Source organism: Nicotiana sylvestris, chromosome 9, assembly GCF_000393655.2.
Source record: "Nicotiana sylvestris chromosome 9, ASM39365v2, whole genome shotgun sequence".
NCBI classification, from domain to species: Eukaryota; Viridiplantae; Streptophyta; class Magnoliopsida; order Solanales; family Solanaceae; genus Nicotiana; species Nicotiana sylvestris.
The window spans coordinates 96,743,076-96,759,207 of NC_091065.1; the positions used below are offsets into that span (position 1 = coordinate 96,743,076).

At 35.5% G+C, this 16,132-nt stretch overlaps 2 protein-coding genes across 2 annotated transcripts; one reads left to right on the plus strand and one right to left on the minus strand.

Annotated features, from left to right (window-relative positions):
• Positions 1 to 3,729: 3,729 nt before the first annotated feature.
• LOC104246344 (CRIB domain-containing protein RIC8) lies at positions 3,730 to 5,416 on the plus strand. Its single transcript, XM_009802156.2, has 5 exons — positions 3,730 to 3,936; positions 4,025 to 4,175; positions 4,331 to 4,431; positions 4,503 to 4,599; positions 4,672 to 5,416. The coding sequence occupies exons 2-5, from the start codon at positions 4,121 to 4,123 to the stop codon at positions 5,097 to 5,099; spliced, it is 681 nt and encodes a 226-aa protein (XP_009800458.1). The 5' UTR covers positions 3,730 to 3,936; positions 4,025 to 4,120; the 3' UTR covers positions 5,100 to 5,416.
• Positions 5,417 to 5,625: 209 nt separating this feature from the next.
• LOC104246335 (piriformospora indica-insensitive protein 2) lies at positions 5,626 to 7,243 on the minus strand. Its single transcript, XM_009802148.2, has one exon. The coding sequence runs from the start codon at positions 7,145 to 7,147 to the stop codon at positions 5,774 to 5,776; it is 1,374 nt and encodes a 457-aa protein (XP_009800450.2). The 5' UTR covers positions 7,148 to 7,243; the 3' UTR covers positions 5,626 to 5,773.
• Positions 7,244 to 16,132: the final 8,889 nt, after the last annotated feature.

Here is a 16,132-nt window from a genome sequence, read left to right on the forward strand (position 1 = left end):
TTAATAGTATAACGGTAAGGAGTTTTTTGGCCCGATAGTATAACGAAGGACATTTTTAAACAATTGTTAATAGTATAGGGACATATCAAACCTTTTACCGTTTATTAAAATTTTGAGTTAATTTGTACTTTAAGAGACACCAATTTGAACCATATTTTTTAAACTTTACGTCGTTTGGCATTCCCTTCTCTTTTTAATATATTGTGAGTACAAAGAAGCAGGGTCCAACGTCTACAACGGGCTAAATGTCTAAGAAATGAACTTTTTCAATCAATAATACAATGCCACATCATTAAAAATAATACTAATATTTATAATCGGATTTGAGCTGTTAATTATAGGGCAGATTTTGAGCCAAAATTTTAACAGAAAGGGTATATTTGGCTGAATAGGTGGACAGAGAACAATTTTGCAAATATAATAGTTCAGGGATAGTTTTAGCCTTTTTTGTTTTTTATCTTATTGTACTTAACAAATAATATGAGTAAACTCACAAAGACAAAGTTACCATTTTCTTGGCCATGACTTCATTTGCAAATATAAATTGAAGTTTAGACAATAGTATTATCTGTAAATACGGAACTTAAAAATTTGAAATCCGAGTGATATTTTGAAAATTTTGATTTAGACGCATTTCAAGTAAAATAATAATTCTCATTCACAAAATTTGACTTTGACCTTTTTTTTTTTTTTTACAAATAAAATTTATATCAAATACAATTTCAACTTCAAACTTCACCCAAATATTGTCCAAGCAGGTACTGTTTTTTTACTTTGCTTCTAACCAATCCCCCCCCCCCCCCCCCCCATAGTTTGCAGAAATTCAGTTTTTAAAATTTTCTAAAATTCAAAAAAAAAAATTGCAAATTATATTTTTGGAAATTTTCAAACAAACACTTAAGTGTAAAGTGCTTAAACTTAATATTTTCTGAAGCGTTTTGTCACTAATACTACCTTTTTCGAAAAGCTACCTCATTCCCTAATAGGCCTAGAACTTAGGAATATTAAATAGGAAGCTAGATAAAATGCTAGTGGTACGTAGTATTTGAAATACCAAGAGACAAAAATATCACCAACCTTATATGTTTACTAGTAAATTATACCGTGCTTCGCACAGTTATAAAGAACTTATTAAATTTATGAGCTTTTATTTCATCATTATATTCAAAAACATGTTTTAATGATTCTTTTTAAAATAATGGATTTCAAGTTTTAATCCATCTTATTGTTAACACCTGTGGTATTTTTCATTAACTCTTCATGACAAAAGACATGATTCTTAGGAAATTATTATGTCAATCCAAAAGGAAAAGAAGACTACTTAATTAGCACCATCGAAATATTACCTATTGTTCTTATTTTATAGTAATGTTCTTTTATTATTTTATTCCCCATAGTGGCAATATTGTACATCTATCGAAAAGTTGTATGAATATTTGTGAGCAGTATACCCATTACTTTTATGTAGAAGTGTTATTTTATTGTTTCATTCTCTATTGTAGTACATTTATATTTTAGGAATGTGTTTTTGTCTGCTAAATTTATTTTTTTATAAATTGTATATTCATTAATGTCGGGACTTTTTCTCCTATTAAGGTCTATATGTAATCAAGTTATTCTATACATGTAGCTTTAAGGCATTTGTTTCTACCAAAGAAATAAAAAAGTAGCAATCATTATAGCACTGTGTGCTTCTTTCGTGGTTTGTGCAATCAATCGTGTAATTATTCTGATTAGAAAATAGGAGTACTACCATTATATATCTGTCTTTCTGCAAGGAAAAGAGAGTAAATTAATATCTAAATTTGTCATCTGATTCCACAACAAACAACATTACCATTCCAAATATGACATGAAACACACAACTTTGGGGGAAAAATCCTTATGACAAAATATGAATTTATATCGGCAAAATGGAGGAGTGTCATAAAGTGTCATTAACTTATAAACTAAAATTTAACAGTTTGAGAGTTATGGATAAGGAAGTTGAAGAGGTGAGTTATGTAGCGGTACTTTTAAAAGAAGATAACTGAAAAAATGAGAGAAAATGTATCTTTGATGGCTTATACGATGTGCCATATAACTGACACCTTAGTCGGTCGAATAAACCAGTTTCTATTGTAGGTTGTTTTCTGTTTTGAATTAACAGAGAATATTAACGAGAAAAAAAAAATCACACGGAAAGATTTCAAAGGTATAAAAGTTGACTTAATATTAACACTACACTTATATAGTGAAAAAAAAATTCTTCTAATAATAATCACAGAAAAAATCACATTAAAGTAAACATATCGAGTTTATCTATGCTAATAAAAAATGGTAAAGAGAACTTTTAAATTATGACTTGCTATCTCTTCCCATCAAAAACAGTAACACCAAATGCATAGCTTTCTGCAGAAGTTGGTAAGATCTCATAATCTCAATTTATTCATTGAAAGATTTTGATATATCAATCACTAAAACGCGCGTCCTTGTATATCGGATGTTTCCTCCAGAAAGAATGAGACTACAGATAACAACATATTAATCTTTACATCAATTCTCAGAAACCTTCCCTCCATCCAAGTTCACATATATACTGCAAAGTCATTCTTCCACTTTCCACTGCTGGCTTATATCCCTGAAAAAAGGAACCCCGACCACATTTGAAAAGTTTAGTGAAGTTAATTAGTAAACCAAGAAATTAAAGAAAAATTTATTAAAATGTGAAATACAGTCAGTGAAAGACAAAATGAAGGTAGATCATCAATGAAATAAGAGCTAGATTAAATGTATAATCTGTTACAAGGAAAACCGAATAACTTACGTGTTCTCAGAAGCAAGGGGACATATTAAGAATTATTTAAAACAAAGCAGCAAAACTATCTGGTATTCACAAGATAAACACTATAGCAACATGTGGAACAACTTCTCTTCTGAAACGGCTTAACAAAATGTTGAGAATTACTAAGAAACAGATCCACATCACTTGAGTTTTTAACAACTCTGAAAATGTTTGTCAGCCTCCCAAAAAATTCAATTGCATCGTTGCCCTCTTGGCTCATAATAGATAGAAAGAGGGAGCAGTTAGAGTGTGTGTATGAGTTTGTTGCCAGAATTCAAACGGTACAACATTACCATATATTAATAATGGTTAATCATAAGCAACAGAAGAAATAATAGAGACAATGAGTTACTTTCGCAACGGTTTGGAAACAAAATGATTTATGGCGAAGAGAAACCAAAATAATACGTTAGAACATGACTTTTGGACTTTCTATTAATAATTTAATTAATAGAATAAATGAAAAATGAGTAAGAAAAAACAAAAAAAAAAGGAGAAAAAAGATAAATATGATCCTTGGCTTTAGAGAGATGTCACATCACTTTTCTAAGTCCCTCTTTTGTATATATATATATATATAGATTTGAAGTCGTTAAAAGAATTTATTACAATGGGATAGAGAAGGTAAAAAAAATTGAATTGCAACCTCTTGGTAATTGAGCCATTCCCTTGAGAACGAGGGGGATTGGCATTCATTAACAAAAATATTGTGCGACCATTCGATTTTAGTGGCTTTTATCTTAGCTTTCCAAGAAATTAAAAGTCAATAAAACCATAGAGATTAAAATGAAAATTAATTTCAGTTCCTAAATTTACGATAGGCTTCTGGTTAGCAATGGCTTGCAATTCATTGCCATTGAATGGATGAAAGGATTGCTTTAACATCATTTTGCTTTATGATAGTTAGAGAGGAGTCGAACCTAAAATTCTTTTTTCAGGGTTTGAGTCCATTTCTTGATTTATATCTGAATTTTTCAGTTTCTTTTTCCCAATCCACTATTTGGTCATTTTGAGCTACCCCATTTTGCTGATTTCTTATATATATATATATATATATATATATATATATATATATATTTCATTCACTTTCTTCCATCCTACTGAAGAAGCTGGTAAAATTCTAATTATATCTTCACTTTTTTCCTCTAAATATCATATATAAATATGAGTTTAATTTATCTTCACCTTCATTTTTTCCAGATTCAAGAAACAAATGCATGATTTTTGAGTGAAAGAAACATCTTCTTTAGTAGCATTTAGAAGAAGAAAAAGTTGTAGAGTTAAAAGCAGCTGAGGATGGCCACAAAGGTGAAAGGCCTTTTAAAGGCCTTAGGTATTTCTCAGATATTTGGTAAGCAATGATCCTTCATTTAATTTCCTTACTTTTTATTATTACTACAAGGTGATTGTTCATGTTTCAAATGTGCACGTATTGGGGACCCAAATTCATTGTTTACTTTTCGTCAGATTATTAATAATGAGGGGAATAACATAATGATATTGCAGAAGGGGAAAAAGAAGCAGAAATGCAGATTGGTTTACCTACAGATGTAAAGCATGTTGCCCATATAGGATGGGATGGACCATCCGTTGAATCTCCCAGCTGGGTAATGATTTTCATAGTTTTATGTTAAAACTTTATCACATCCGTTGATATCCACTTTATATGTTTGTGCAGATGAAAGAATTCAAAGAACCTGGAAAATTTCATACAGCCCCTTTGGGTCCTCCATTAGATCCTAATGATCATCCCGATATCAAATTTGTTTCTCAAGGTAACTTTCCTCTCACACTGATAATGACATTTTACTACTGCATATCATTTGTAAAATTTAATTTAACTGCAGATGCAAACCAAAAGTACAAAAATGCAAATTCTTCATTACCAGATGACCAACCAGAAGTGTCAAAGACATCAAGGCGCCATTCTTCATCAGAAACTGGGACTGGTAGTGCTACTTCTCCAAAGAAAGAGTCCAAATCCAGGAGGCGACACACCAAAGAGCCATCCGATGGTTCAAGGTCAAGCCGACACAGCCGGCCAGGCTCAGGTGATGGTGGCTCTGATTCTCCAGCAAGGGACCTCCCGGACATACCCAAAAAAACAAGGCGGAAGAAATCCAAGGAGGATGGTGGAGTGGGGTCCGGCTCGTCCCGAACCTCTAAATCCAAAGCCACCACCTCTTCTAGTACAGCACCAATGGATAATGGAACAGACACAGGATGTGAAAGTTCCATGTTAAGTTCAAGAAACACTGATATAGAGAAAGAGTAGTGGCATTGTTTAAGAAAAACAAAGAACATAAGATGGACTCAACAACAGTCAATTTTTTGTGTAGTTTAAGTTAAAACTGGCCACCTGTTTTGATATACCAATTTTTTTCTTATACAATGATTAGAACCTATATTTACAATCTAACCTTTTGATACCTTGTTTGCAATGTAGATTCAGTTTCCTTTTTCCTAGTTCTTTTTTCACTTTTCCTTTTAAGCCATTCCATTACTCTGAAGTCTGAATCTTATCATAGCACAATACATCATTACCCTGTATTCAACTTATATTTGCTTCTTAACTAATGCAGTAGTTGGTCATCATTATCCCATGTAGATTTTTCCAATGATAATATAATAGTATATGATTGTTCCTTAGACAATACACTGGAAAACACAACATTCAAGTCTGGCAATCTGTTTTGCATACACCACAGAAAAACATTGCAGTTAAAAACTGAAAATAGAAAACCAAGAATGTTGCTATATGCAAATTCCTTAAATTAAGAACTTAATAATTACATCTCTTGGTTGCTTCTTCTTGAACCCCGAAAAGAAAGAGAGAAAGTAAATTCTACTAGAACCCAAAAAATCTTCTATCAACAAGTGAAACCAGGACAGCAGTCCAAAATTTTTCTATCCTCAAGTCATTAATCAGTATATGTCCAAGATTATCTACTAGCACAGGAAACACAAAATTACAAGAAAAATAAGAAAATATGAAGCAGGCAACAGTAAAGATGCTCTAGAGAAAGGGACATATTTGGGAACATCAGCTTTGTTACACAACTTTAGTTGCCCCAAGCTACCACTAACATTAGAAGTTCTCAAGTCTTCATCTGCACAAAGTTGAGGGTTGCCTTCCAATTTCAACTTTTCTCCAACTTTGGAGACAAATCTTGTAGAGAATGGAAGTTTTCCACTCAAATTGTTGTTCTGCAAATGTAACTCATTCACATGTTCTAATGCCCCAAACTCTTCAGGCAATGTCCCTTCCAACTTGTTATTGTCAAGCCCCAAATAGCAAATCTTTTTCAAAAATACACCCATAGAAGTGGGAATATTCCCAATGAGTCCTGTTTTTGATAATCCTATCCCTACAATAACCCCAAGATTCTCCCATATTTCTGGAATTTGCCCTCCTAGCAAATTCCCACTCAGATACACTTCCCTCAAACTAGGCATCTCTGCCAAAAACAATGGAATCCCAGAATTGGTAAAATGATTGTAACTCAAGTCCAAAAACTCCAAACTCTTCAAACCCTTTAAACTTTGAGGAATTTTTCCAGACAACTTGTTGTAGCTAAAGTCAAGCTTCAAAACTTGAGTCAAGTTTCCTATAGACTCAGGAACATTTCCTTCAAGCTCATTTTGACTCAAATCAAGAACCCTGAGTTTCTTCAATGTCTTTAACCCCACTGGAATTTCACCACCAAATTTGTTTCTTGAAAGTGTCAACTGCTCTAAGTTGATCAAACCACCAACCCCATCTGGTATTTTCCCAGAAACAGCACTTCCACTCAAAACCAACCTCCTCAAACTCGTCAAGTTACCAACTTTTTCACTTACTATCCCAAGAAGACCCGGGTTTTCCATGAAAACCAGCTCCTCAACAGAAGAAGGCAAAGAGCCAAAGTCAAGCAAAGAAACCTCATTTTCAGTGAAACATTTGTAAACAAAGATCTTTCTGAGGTAAGAAAAAGGAGCAAAAAGGGAAGCATTTAGAGTACTATTAGGAGTACAAGGTGGGTTAGGAGCATAATCTGAGACATAACCAAGACTAATCTCAGTTACATGAGCAGTAAATGTTGTGTTTGAGTTTTCTTGAATAAAGTAGTCGCAAACAACCCCATGTGGGGAAGAGGAACAGAGATCATCGGGGAATAAAGAACGCCACGGGATTTCAGAGTTAATAGACTCAAGAACTTTGTAAACTGATTCTTGTTCCACCATGTTAAGAGCAGGCTGAGAAAACACAAGAGTACTAGTCATGAACGCCCACACAAAACAAGAGTTGAGAACAAGAAGGGAGAGTTTTGGTAAGAAAACCATGGTTTTGGTTAGAGAAACAAAACAAAAAACTGAAAAGTTTGAGAAGTGACAAGAAAGCAGTGTATGATAATAAGGGTATTTAAGAGGGAGGGAGAAGAAAAGAGGATGTCTGTCTTGAAAAATGAAAGAGAAGGGTATCAAAGAGACAGGTTTTGTTGCAGAGATTTGCTTTACTGTTAACATCTACGTTCCTTATGGTCAAATGACCGATTTGCCACTTTTTTTTTTTGTTTCTTTAGTTGTCTGTCCTTTAAGCTTCTGTACATTTTTACAAGTATTTTGTCTTCTTTGTTGTTGCGTGAACAAGGATGAGAAAAAGAAGTCACATGCTTTTCCTCTTCTTCAACGACAGTCAATGTAGTGAATTATTCATTTATCATAATTTTTCTATGAATAGCAAACAAATTAAAAAGGCTTTTATGAAATGAAACTTTACTGCTCGTCGTACTTGAATTTTCATATGTCATCTCAATAAACAACCTTTCACTAGTATGTTAATTCCAACCATTGGTACCAATTTCATGTGCAGGTTACAAAATAATATGTCATAAATAATCAGTCGTTGGTATGTGTACACATTATGTTAAACATATAACCAAATTCACTTGACTAAATTAAAATGTGAACTTTGGATGCGTTAAAAGACAAGCTCATAAATGTGGCGTGAGCTAACTCCCTTTGGTCCTACTTATATGTTGTTTATTTAAGGTTTTGAGCTTTTTGGTACAATTGTTAAGAAAACTACTAAAATCATTTATTATAAGGTATTTGGCTAAATTATCTTTTGTCACCTTCTTAAATGAGTAATTAATGATCATAAGTTCTTGGATGAGTAAAAGTAGAATTTAAAACAACAAATTGTCTTCTGGGTATTCTAATGCGCAAATATTTGCGAAACTAAAATAAACAAGATACTATGAGAGAGTGATATTCAAATAAAGAGAGTACTTTCTTTTTAGAGTATATTATATATTTTTTTTTTAAAGAAGGAGAAATAGACCAGTACTTGATATTGCATGAAAACGTGTATATATGTATTTGTATTCCAATGAGAGGGCTTATGTATTTGTAGAGACAAGTGATAATTACACTGATATCACATATTCAAATCCTATTACAAAAATTTGAATGCCATATATTTGTATAAGTAACGAGAAATAAGTATAAATTTGTAATTAAGAACTATATAAACGTGAAAGTCTATTTGATTATCTGATACTATCAGCTAGCATCATTGTCTTTCTCTCTTTATGTTTATCAGAAACTATTGCTTTATGAAAAGGAAAAAAAACACCATTTTTTATTGGAGTATTTATTGCAGGAAGCAACAAACAAGGAGGGGTAAAAAGGACTTTAGAGTAAAAGGCATACAGTTACGGCATTTGGCATGTAAGGGGTCAATGCCAATGATCAGTCCAACACAGACTACCATTTATACTCCCCCACCCCCCAAATTTGCATTAACCCCAATGTTCACTCTAATTAGGACTGCAACTCTATGAACAGTCGATATTAATATGATGCTACTACAACATGTAGCTTGATTAGCTAGTTGCTTTTATTAAAGAAACAGCGGGGAAAAGGTTGTAAAGTCACTGAGGTCGCCTGATTAAAACCTGCGGGCAATAAAGCAAACCGCGACATGGCGGCAGCCGCCGACTTGTCGGTACAGTGTCCTTTCTGCTTTTTGTTTCCATCGACAGCGACGTCTAACTGACTGAGTCCACGTGTCTGAGATCTGTACGTCCGAATATCGTTCTCATGGGAAATATGAACAGAAGCATGCGAATTCCATTTCCAGGCATTTTATTCCCCCCAATCCAATTCGCGTTTCAACTTTGTGGGGCCCGCTGTCTCCCTTTTTTTTTTAACACTCTGGAGTCTGGTTTTCACCCTTCGATTTCTAATTTTGTCCTACTATTACAAAAGGACAGTAATAACATTGTTTGGCTTTTAAAATTAGCTTATTTAAAAAAATATTTTTGTTGAAAAATAATTTATGTTTGGCTAAACGATTTGAAAAATAATTTTGAGCAGTAATTAGTCCGGTTTTTAAAAAGTAATTCTTAATGTATTTTTCAAAAGTATTTGGGTAGAAACTACTTTTTGCAGCTTTTCAAAAATAACTTTTGTTTGAACTCAAAAATATTTTTTCTCTCCTAAAAGTATGGTCAAATACCTCAACTCAAAAGTAATTTTAGCCTTGAACATGCTTGGTCAAACAAGCTATAACTTGAGGCCATTTTAAGTTTGCTTAAGTTTAGATAATTAAAGTAAAAGGATCACCATAGATTAAAAATTAGTCGCTTAAATCAAACAATATAAAATATGTGGAGACGTGCTCACCTAAGAATGCCTGTCCAAATAAAACAGAATAGACAATGCAATTAACTTGAAATTGAGATGATGTTTAAATAAAACTTTATTTGGTTTCATTGTTTATTCGTAAGATATTTTTCCTTTTATACAATTCATCAATTGTGTAATCATAGTTAAGCATTATGTGTTCTCATTTTAATTTTTAATTATTTCGATTAAATTATTTAATTCAGTGTATATCGGACACAAATAAATATTGTATGTTCTAGTGTGGTAGGCTAGACGTGGTTGTAAGTTGTAAATTGTAACCTATCTCGAGCTAGTGGTTGAGGAGTAAAAAATATCAATTTAAAGCTATACATAATTTTGTTTTATTTGTATGACGATAATTCATTAAGTAGTAAAAGTATTTAATCGCTTTTGGGTATCAATATATGTGCAAATTTTGCAAAAGTACGTCTATAAGAATAAAACGAGTAAATTAGAGATATTAAAGTTATCAGAAATTCAGAATATAAAAAAGCGCTAGTGCTTCTAAAGTGGATTAAAGATGGTGAAATGTCAAATGAATTTATGAAATGTACTATTAGTCAAGATAATTTTAACACATTATATCATATTAATCTCTTTGTTAGTCATTAATATCATAACATTATATATACTTACTACTTATAAGCAAGATTTAAGTAATTGAACTTTATATTGTTCCCTTAAATAATGCATAAAGTGAAAAAGAATTCACACTGAAGTTACCACAAAAGAGAAAAACCAAACCAGGAATTCAATTTGTTAGTACTATACATTAATTATCTGCCACTTTGGCTTTTGCATGCCTTGGGTAAATTCTTTTCCCTTACTGTATTTATTTGTCATATTCTCTTCAGCAGCCGATCGAAGTCTATTCCGTTCATTTACTAGCGTTGCACTCCTGTAATTAATCTTATTCCAAAGGATGAAAAATGGTACTAGTAATTCTATTGGTCAAAATTTGGATTAGACTTAATAGCTGTAAATGAACGTGGTCAAGGATTAAACCGACCACGGCATAAGGGCGAGGAGTCTTCTTAAGAAAGATTAGCGCCGAGGCGAGCAACGGGCGTATGAAAGTAACGGTAGAATAAGTTAGAATAGAAAGAAGGAATATTTCATTGAATATTGTTTCAGTTGTACTTTTTTAGGGTTTCTCAGGGATATCCCCTATAAATAGGAAGAGATAAAGAACAAAAAGGGGATTTTCACTTTTTGATAAGAGCACATTGTAAAGGGTTGAATATAGAGAATATATAAAAAGTGTGTCTTGTTCACTGATTACATTTTTCAATATACGTGCGCATTCACAAGATCCAAAGATTCCTTATCTATCTTCATTATCTATCATCCCACGTTGTTGTCAGGAAAGGAGAATCATCCAAGTCACCTAATATTTGGGTGATAAATTCTCTCTTATTACATTTATTGTCATTCTCTACATTCATTGCATGCTTCTATTACTTTATTCATTGACAATCATTGAACACATACTCGATATTTATCATCATTGAACACGGTCTTATATCGCTGACATACCCCAGTTTTTTATCTAGGATTTATTATGTTTAACTAGGATTCTCCCTCTATTTCCTCATTAATTAGTTTAACATAAAGCTTAACACTTTTTAGCAAAACAATTTAGCGTCATCTGTGGGGAGTTTCTAGTTAAAATTTTAGTTCCTTCTAGATCAAAAAACAATAACAACATCATCCATCTTTTTCTCGTTTGCACGAACTAACAATGGCAGGAAAAGGAGTTGAAAGACTGAAAGCAGTAGTGGACGTCACTGCCAACCTCTAGAACACCATCAACGAGGTTGACAGAGAAGGCGAGGAGAATGTGATGCCAAGTGCTATACCCAGGCGGAGCAACTCACCTCCCCCTCATGGAAGTGTAACTGCTTCATGCGAAAGGGGAGCCTCCACGTCCACAACTGAGGAAGCGCCACCAGCAATCAAAAAACTACTAGAGACGTGGCTGACAAGTACTCTAAATAATATACTCGACAAACCTATTCAAAGGGCGAATAGAAATGTTGTACAAGCGGATACCACAACAACCGCCGATGAACAACCTACTCCCCAAACAGTTAACAATCATATCGATGTTGATGCAGGTAACAACGCACTTGCAACCATTCTTAAGAAAGTGGAAGAAATGGAGAACGGGAATAAAGCGCTCCGCGACTAGATGAGGGAACATCAAGAAAGGGTTGATAAGATACAGGGCGCCGAAATCATGGCCGAAGAGACCATTCAGGCCCATGCCCCAACCGGGACAGGCACCAACCATATGTCATAGCGGCCATCCCGCCCTCTCCTCGCCATGCCGAGGGACGTCCATGCCACATACAAGGACTCAACGAAACGAAAGAGATATGCCTTCACTCTTATCTGCTTACAATTTTTGTGTTTCCCCTTTAGAAATAGTTTATGTATTGGAGAAACTCGGCCCGAAGGTAAAATGGCCACAAAAGATGAAGTCTGACCCAAGTACTAGAAAATCGAACGTTCTCTGTGAGTTTCATCTGGAACGGGGCCACAAGACCGAGGATTGCATAGCCTTGCGGCAAGAAGTGGTGAACATTCTTTACCAAGGACAACTGAGGGAGTTAATGAGCGACTGAGGAAGAGCCAAATTCGGTCGCGGACCCGTTGTAGACGTTGGACACTGATTCTTTGTACTCACACTATATTAAAAAGAGAAGGGAATGCCAAACGACGTAAAGTTTAAAAAATATGGTTCAAATTGGTGTCTCTTAAAGTACAAATTAACTCAAAATTTTAATAAACGGTAAAGGGTCTGATATGTCTCTCTACTATTAACAATTGTTTAAAAATGTCCTTCGTTATACTACCGGGCCAAAAAACTCCTTACCGTTATACTATTAAACAAAAATGCCCTTAAACAAACGAAATAGACACGTGTCACTCTCAGATTTGGTTGACTCATCCCCAATTTAAATTATCCAATACCTCACCCATTATCCCCCTCCCCTAAAATAACCCCACCAGACACGGGCCTCTTCTCTTCTCTCACCTCACACCAAAACCACCGGAAAATATGGCAGCTTACCGAAAAATTCCTCCTATAGAACTAAAATCCACTGTCCTGCCCCCCCTCCTCGTCTCCCTTCTTCTCTTCTTGTTTTTCTTCGTGTTTCATCATCCAAACAGGAAACCTGTTAGCGGAAACGTAAAAGGAAGAACACAAGATTTAACGTGGTTCGAATCAAAATAATCCTACGTCCACCAGAGAACAGTTGCCTTTTTATTATTAACAAAGGAAGGGGAGAGTTCCCAATTACACTTAAGAGAATTTCTCTCTTAACTCTCTACTCACTACAATGTATTGTATTATTTTTGGAATGGTTTCTACAAATGAAGGAGTGCATCTATTTATAAAGGTAAAGACCTCCTCTTGATATCATTGATGACACCAAAATACCTCCTCTTGATGACATGGGTGACATCAAAGGAGGAAGCTTCCTCATAGCATCCACACCAACTCTTTCCACCAACTCTTCCAATTGGCATGCCATTGTTGACTAAACATAAACCAACACTTTCAATCTCCACCTTGGTTTGCGTTTCGAGCGTGCGCGTGAACAACTCTGGCCAAAACTTCTAAGCTTACTAGGCAACCCCGTTGTATGAAACAAGAAGAATCAAACCATTGTTGAACATACCACCTCCACCTAGCAATTGTTATCTTTGGAGTTGCATCAGTTGATGCACACACCCGCCAAGTCCTTGCAGTGTGAAAACTTAGCGAGCGGGACTATCTTGGTCAACATGTCTGCAGCATTATCGTCTGTGATAACCTTCACGAGTTCCCTCTTCAACAACATCTCAAATAAAATGAAATCTGACATCAATGTGTTTAGTGCGCTCATGAAATCTCTGATTTTTCATTAAATGAATAGCACTCTGACTATCACATCTAAGAGTTTATTCCAGCTTAATCAAACTCAATTCTGCTACTAAACCTTTCAACCAGATAACTTCCTTCACCGCCTCCGTTGCTGCCATGTATTCTGCTTCTATCGTAGACAAAGCGATAATCGACTGCAGAGTCGACTTCCAACTAATGGCACTGCCAATGAGGGTAAAGATGTATCTAGTTGTGGACCTTCTTCTGTCAAGATCTCCTGCATAGTCAAAATCTACATAACCGAGAATTGAAATACCTCCACCACTTTTTCGAAAGGTCAGACTAACACCAGAAGCTCCTTTGAGATATCTCAATATCCACTTGACAGCTTCCCAATGCCTCTTTCCTAGGCTGGACATGTATCTACTTACCACACTTACAGATTGAGCAATATCTGGATATGTGCATACCATAGGATACGTAATGCTACCAACTGCACTGGCATAAGGAATTTTTGACATATGTTCCACCTCATCCTCGGACTGAGGCATTTGTAACTCTAAAAGTTTAAAATAAGGAGCTAATAGTGTACTTACAGGCTTGCACGTCTACATAACCGAGAATTGAAATACCTCCACCACTTTTTCGAAAGGTCGGACCAACACCAGAAGCTCCTTTGAGATATCTCAATATCCACTTGACAGCTTTCCAATGCCTCTTTCCTGGGCTGGACATGTATCTACTTACCATACTTATGATTGAGCAATATCAGGACGTGTGCATACCATAGCAGACATAATGCTACCAACTGCACTAGCATAAGGAATCTTTGACATATGCTCCACCTCATCCTCGGACTGAGGCATTTGTAACTCTGAAAGTTTAAAATGAGGAGATAATGGTGTACTTACAGTCTTGCACGTATGCATATTGAATCTCTCAAGAACACTTTCAATATACCTCTTCTGAGAAAGATGTACAACACTGTCTTCTCTTGAAATTTCCATACCAAGGATTTTCTTTGCAACTCCTAAATCCTTCATGTCAAATTCCTTACTCAATAGTTTCTTCAAAGTATTTATCTATGTAATATTGTTAGCAGCAATAATCATATCATCAACATACAACAATAAATAAATCATTGAGTTACCAGACATTTTCTTGTGATACACACAGCTATCAAATGCACTCCTTGAGAATTCATGTGTAGTCATGAATGCATCAAACCTCTTGTACCACTGTCTAGGGGATTGCTTCAAACCATACAAAGACTTCTTTAGTTGGCATACGTGATCTTCTTTTCCCTCAGCTAGGAAACCTTCAGGCTGATCCATATAGATTGTCTCTTCTAGATCACCGTGTAAGAAAGCAGTTTTGACATCAAGCTGTTGAAGCTCCAAGTCAAATTGGGCAACCAATGCTAGTAGCACGCGAATTGAGCTATGCTTCACGACTGGAGAGAAAATCTCATTGTAGTCAATTCCCTCCTTCTGACTGAATCCTTTTGCAACCAATCTCGCCTTGAACCTAGCATCTTCCACTTCAGGAATTCCCTCTTTCTTTCGGTAGACCCACTTGCATCCAACTGTCCTCTTCCCCTTTTGTCTTTTCACTAAGACCCATGTCTGATTCTTGTGAAGAGACTCCATCTCTTCAGTCATGGCTAACCGCCATTGTACAACATCCTTGCAAGAAGTTGCTTCAATATACGAGGAGGGCTCCAGATCCTTAATCTCTTCTTGTGCAGCTACGAACGCATATACAATCAAGTTTGCTTGATCTATAAGGCGTTCCGGTTCTCGTGTCTGCCTCTTCTCCCTCCCCTTCGCAATTGTGTATGGTTTATTGACAGCAAGTTCTTCAACGCCTACATCTTCTGACTCATCTTTAACCTGAGTCTCTTGATCCTTTTCCTTGGCAAGCTCCACCGGAAGCTCCACCTGCTCGTTGTTCTTGTTTCCTGAAAACTCCACGGAAACTTTACGGGGATCAAGTATAGAGGATTCATCGAAGGTGACATCTCTACTAACTATAAATTTGAGTAAAGACAAACACCAAAGTTTGTACCCTTTTACTCCATCCACATACCCTACGAATATGGCCTTCTTAGCCCTTGGTTCAAGCTTTCCTTCATTAACGTGATAATAAGCTGGACACCCAAATACTCGTAAGTATGAATAGTTAGAGGGTTCACCTGACCATACCTCATTCGGAGTCTTAAAGTCAATTGCCGATGCTGGAGATCGATTGACAATATGAGCAGCAGTGTGAACTGCTTCAGCCCAAAATACTTTGGACATTTTGGCTTGTAGGAGCATACAACGAGCCTTTTCAAGAAGAGTTCTGTTCATTCTCTCGGCAACTCCATTCTGCTGTGGGGTATGCCTGACAGTCCTATGTCTTGAGATCCCATGAACCTTGCAGAATTCATTAAACTCTTCATTGCAAAACTCCAAGCCATTGTCTGTGCGAAGATACTTGATTTTCCGCTCCATTTGATTTTCAACCAAAATCTTCCACTCTTTAAATGCTTCAAAAGCATCACTTTTTGCCTTCAAAAAATACACCCAAACCTTTCGTGAGAAATCATCAATAAAAATGAGAAGATACCTCTTTCCGCCCTTCGATGGAAGTTTAGAAGGACCCCATAAATCTGAATGGATGTAGTCTAGCACTCCTCTTGTCTTGTGTTTGCCAGTGCTGAAGCTGACCTTCTTCTGCTTCCCTAGAACGCAGTGCTCACAGAAGTCAAGCGTGCTGAT

Bases quoted from the DNA above. Each gene is read 5' to 3' on its own strand.
- LOC104246344 (XM_009802156.2), top strand. From the start codon at position 4,121: ATGGCCACAAAGGTGAAAGGCCTTTTAAAGGCCTTAGGTATTTCTCAG. The intron at 4,176-4,330 runs GTAAGCAATGAT...ATGATATTGCAG, and splicing joins AGGTATTTCTCAGATATTTG to AAGGGGAAAAAGAAGCAGAA. The intron at 4,432-4,502 runs GTAATGATTTTC...ATGTTTGTGCAG, and splicing joins CCGTTGAATCTCCCAGCTGG to ATGAAAGAATTCAAAGAACC.
- LOC104246335 (XM_009802148.2), bottom strand. From the start codon at position 7,147: ATGGTTTTCTTACCAAAACTCTCCCTTCTTGTTCTCAACTCTTGTTTT.